This window comes from Austrofundulus limnaeus, unplaced genomic scaffold, assembly GCF_001266775.1.
Source record: "Austrofundulus limnaeus strain Quisiro unplaced genomic scaffold, Austrofundulus_limnaeus-1.0 Scaffold73, whole genome shotgun sequence".
Taxonomy (NCBI): Eukaryota; Metazoa; Chordata; class Actinopteri; order Cyprinodontiformes; family Rivulidae; genus Austrofundulus; species Austrofundulus limnaeus.
The window spans coordinates 1,892,633-1,897,011 of NW_013952475.1; the positions used below are offsets into that span (position 1 = coordinate 1,892,633).

At 40.3% G+C, this 4,379-nt stretch overlaps 1 protein-coding gene across 1 annotated transcript; it reads left to right on the forward strand.

Moving 5' to 3' along the window:
- Positions 1 to 1,034: 1,034 nt before the first annotated feature.
- Positions 1,035 to 2,914, forward strand: LOC106519244 (5-oxoprolinase; the record flags this gene model as incomplete). The annotated part of the gene is given in 4 exon segments (XM_014010818.1): positions 1,035 to 1,131; positions 1,720 to 1,964; positions 2,028 to 2,219; positions 2,827 to 2,914. Coding segments are annotated over 3 exon segments (457 nt in total), but the record flags the coding sequence as incomplete, so codon positions are not given.
- Positions 2,915 to 4,379: the final 1,465 nt, after the last annotated feature.

The window sequence follows — 4,379 nt, forward strand, 5'->3', positions numbered from 1 at the left end:
GTATCGTAATCCATATCAACGTTGTACAAGTCAGGTTTAGTTGAGGGTCCAGCTGTATCGTAATCCATAACAACGTTGTACAAGTCAGTTTTAGTTGAGGGTCCAGCTGTATCGTAATCCAAGTCCATGTTCAAGAACTTGTCCTTGTACAAGTGAAGTTTAGTTGAGAGTCCAGATGTATCATTATCCAAGTCCATGTTCAAGAACTTGTCCTTGTACAAGTGAAGTTTAGTTGAGAGTCCAACTGGATCGTAATCAAAGTCCATGTCCAAGAAATTGTCCTCATTCAAGTCATCTTCAGTTAAGAATTCTAATAGAGTTCTCATTTTTTTAAGGTTTTCATGCCTTTTCATTAGACTTCTAATTGCAAATCTTCTCCTTCTAATTTTGAAATCAGAATCAACCCTGACTGTGTTTGAGGGTCCAGGTAGAATGTACATTCGGTCAAATTCTTCAATATTTCTTGACAAATGTAATGTTACCGTGTCGATTATTTTAGATATAATTCCTTCATCTTCATTTAAAATGTAGTTACAGATTTCATTAGCGTCACAAAAATTGTTAAGATCGCTTACAACGTTCCAAAGGAGTGCATGTTTTTTTCTTACGTTCAAAAAAAGATTTGTAGGTATTAGAAGGTTAGCTCTAACTTTGTTCACAATATTACTAATGAGTTTTCTCAGTTCAGCTGAGCAAGTATCGTAATCATAAACAACACCTACACGTAGCATTAAATCACGAACTATTTCATAAATTAAAGGCCTCTTATCATCAATAACGTTTTCAGTACCTTCATGACAAACCCTGGCAGCCTCCGAGGGTCCAGGTTTATCGATTATTTCTGAATCCATTCTGTAAACCTTTCTTTAAGAAATCTTCTGTCTGCAGTTATCTAGTCAGCAATGAATAATCGTATGCAAATAATTTTTTTTATCATGACGTATGCTATGACGTCAGCAAATTGCTAGTGGCAACAGCGCGCATGCGCAGAACGTGTTCAGTTGTTGTGAGGTGTCGCCGTGTTTGTCTCGCAGTCGAACCGAACCAAACAGAGAGAACCAGATCACCAGGCTCCCATCGGATTATCAGCTTGCCACACAGCCGGCCAGCAGCAGAGACGGGTGGATACAAGTGAGTAAACCGTGTCGCTGCTGCTTATCCAGGACGGGGGGAAAAAATACACCTCAGTTTACTCTCTCTGCTGTCACGTGTTGTTAACACTCTGCTCCTTCTACTAATCATGTCTTCATTTGGTTTTAAAGTCGTGCAACAGTTGTGGGGAGAAGGCGCGGGAATGTGTGCGTGCGTGTGTGCAGCTGAAGTTCAAAACCTAGAAAGTGTGGCGTCTAGGCAAAAGAACACAACAGCCCAAAGAGGACTGGTGGTTGAATAAATTATGAAAAAAAAAAAAAAAACATTTACCAAAATAAATAAAGCTTTGCAACACATTTTGACATCTGAAGATGAGAATCTGTGTTAAACAGAACCAGGAACTTTAAAAAACTGCTGCCAGTCAGGTCTTTAAAACTCTTCACCCTGATCGTCACACCCGTGTTTTTACTGTTTTCTGTAGAAATTATGACAAAAACACTTCACTTCCAGTCTGGAGGATAGTGTTTTTGGCTAAAATACGAGTCTATGAGAGACGCGCTAAGTGAAAGAAGGCAGAAATAGCTACATTTTGATGAGTAATGAGCTTGTTTTATTTAAAATGTGTAGCTGGATCATCCCTCCTCCTCTCCCGGCCTCTCCGACTCCTGCAGCAGCCCTCCTCGCTCCTCCTCATCATGGCTGAAACTGCGGGGAAGTTCGACTTCGCCATCGACCGCGGCGGCACCTTCACAGACGTGCTCGCCCGGCTTCCCGATGGCCGCGAGAGGGTCCTGAAACTGCTGTCGCGAGACCCCCAGAACTACAAGGACGCCCCCCCCCCCGCTGAGGGGATCCGCAGAGTCTTGAAGGAGGTAGGTGGTAGATGATCATGTTCCTGTTTTGTTTTTAATATAACCCTGTTTCTCCTCTTACAGGAAACAGGACAGGTGTTCCCTCGTCACCAGCCTGTAGACTCCTCTCTGATTGGCTGGATCAGAACGGGCACCACGGTGGCGACCAATGTGCTGCTGGAGAGGCGGGGAGAAAGGATGGCGCTCCTGGTCACGAGGGGCTTCAAGGACTTGCTGCACATCGGCACAGAAGCCAGACCCGAGCTGTTTGACTTGGTCTGTAGTTTTTGTTCTGGTTCTTTGTTTATCTCCTCTCACTAAGTCTGCATGTGGACCACAGTTGTTCATGTGTCTTTGCAGCGTTGGTTTATTCATTAGCTTGTGTTTCAGAAACTGGAGTTTGCTCCCAGACCAGTTGTCCTGTTAACTATTTAAACCAGGGGTGTCAAACTCCTATCCTCGAGGGCCGCTATCCTGCATGTTTTAGAGGTTTTCTTGCTCCATCACGCCAGATTTTGATCGCTGGGTAATTAACAGGCTTCTGCCCAATTTGAAGAGTTAATTCAATCACTGAATCAGGTGTGTTGGAGCTGGAAAACCTCTAAAACATGCAGGATAGCGGCCCTCGAGGACTGGAGTTTGACACCCCTGCTCTAAAACATGCAGGATAGCGGCCCTCGAGGACTGGAGTTTGACACCCCTGATTTAAACAGACGGTTAAAGAAATATAGACAAAAACAGAAAGTTTATTTAATGTCATTTGATTAACATTAAAACGTAACCCTCCTGCTTTAACTTTCAGCATACACGATGCCTTTATTTAAAATCATGTTTCTCTTGTTATTTCATCGTCTGTGCATGAAACGTGTCACTTGTAAAACAGGAAGTTGCAATGCCTGATGTGCTGTATGAAGACATGATGGAGGTGGACGAGCGAGTCGTCCTCCAGCAAGACGACTGCCATCTGATAAAAGGAAAGATCTGAAGCGTGTCGTAACAGGTGTGGAAATAAAAACTTGAAAGAATCAGATTTTTTTTTCTTTGTGTACGTAAAAGATCTGCCGCTGCAGAGTTAATATAGTTTCACTACAAGGGCGTGGCTATATTAGGGCAGGGTGCGTGGCTACTTACTGGAAATAAAGAATTATATATATTTTGTTAAATTTTTGATGGGAGTGTCACTTAAAGTCTCATAAAATAAAATGAAACAGTAAAATTTAAATTAACAGCATATGARTGGTGGTGATTGGAGGWAACAATTCTGTGTTTGCAAGACTTRCTGCGATTGGCTGTTTTGAATCACATGACTTGAATGCTCCAAACAAGCGWGGGCTAACTGTGCAAACATTACTGCAGTGAAAAGGCTCTGGAACGCTCTCCCTCTGTCCCTTTGCTGCTCCGATTCCACTGACTCTCTTAGGAAACATCTTAAGACATTTTTATTCAGACAGGCTTTTAGTTAAGTTATGTTTACAGGATTTTTAAATTATTCTTCATTATATCTGTGACCTGTTTTTATTGTTTTTAATTAGTTTGCTCTCTGTTAAAGTGCCTGTGACATGCCTGTCCATCGAATACAAAAAGTCAAAGAAAACATATTTTTATATAAGAAAACTTGCATAAAACGTGATTTTGCCCATTTTTGTTACATAAATGGCATGTTTTCTTCTGAACTCGGCTCAGCCAAAGTGAAACAGGAAGTGACATCAAAGGGGAACTCTTTAAGAAAGAGAACTCTCTAGTTTTTTTTATCGAAACAATATTATATGAAGTCTGAGTCATAGTCATCTCTCTCTGATAGTGACTCAAAATAATGTAAAGAAACAGCAGATCTACAGTCTGTGTCGTTAGCTATTTTATCAACGCTCTGTTCCATGCAGGCATTTCCCTTTGACATCACTTCCTGTTACTTCACAAGCAAATAACTTAATAACTGTTCATCTCAGCAGTGGGAAAAAAATTTTGCAAAATGCTAATAATGTGAAAAGTGCTATATAAATAAAGTTTATAGACTTACTTACAAAACAAATTAGATTAGATATGACTTTGTTAATGCCTTGGAACAATTCCTGAAGGGAAATTAGAGTTACAGTAGTATCACACAGGCAAAAAAGTGACAGCGAGTTTAATAATGCAAACTAAATATGTATAAAATAATGAATATACAAATGTTTATTTTAACGTTAAAAAAAAAGAGGACCTGGTGACCGATGGCATCACAAACACTAAATACATTGGTGTCATTGTTTTTTTTTTTACAGTCGGTGAGCTTTATTATGTTTTATTCCACCTGGAATTTTAGTTCTAAGCAGCTTCTTTTGGAAGCTGTTTGTGTCATATATACTGTGTGTATATATATATTGCATATATAGATGATAGTAGCGAAGGAGTCTGTGTACTTTTTTATTGACTGACAGATTGTGAAACAAGCGGGGG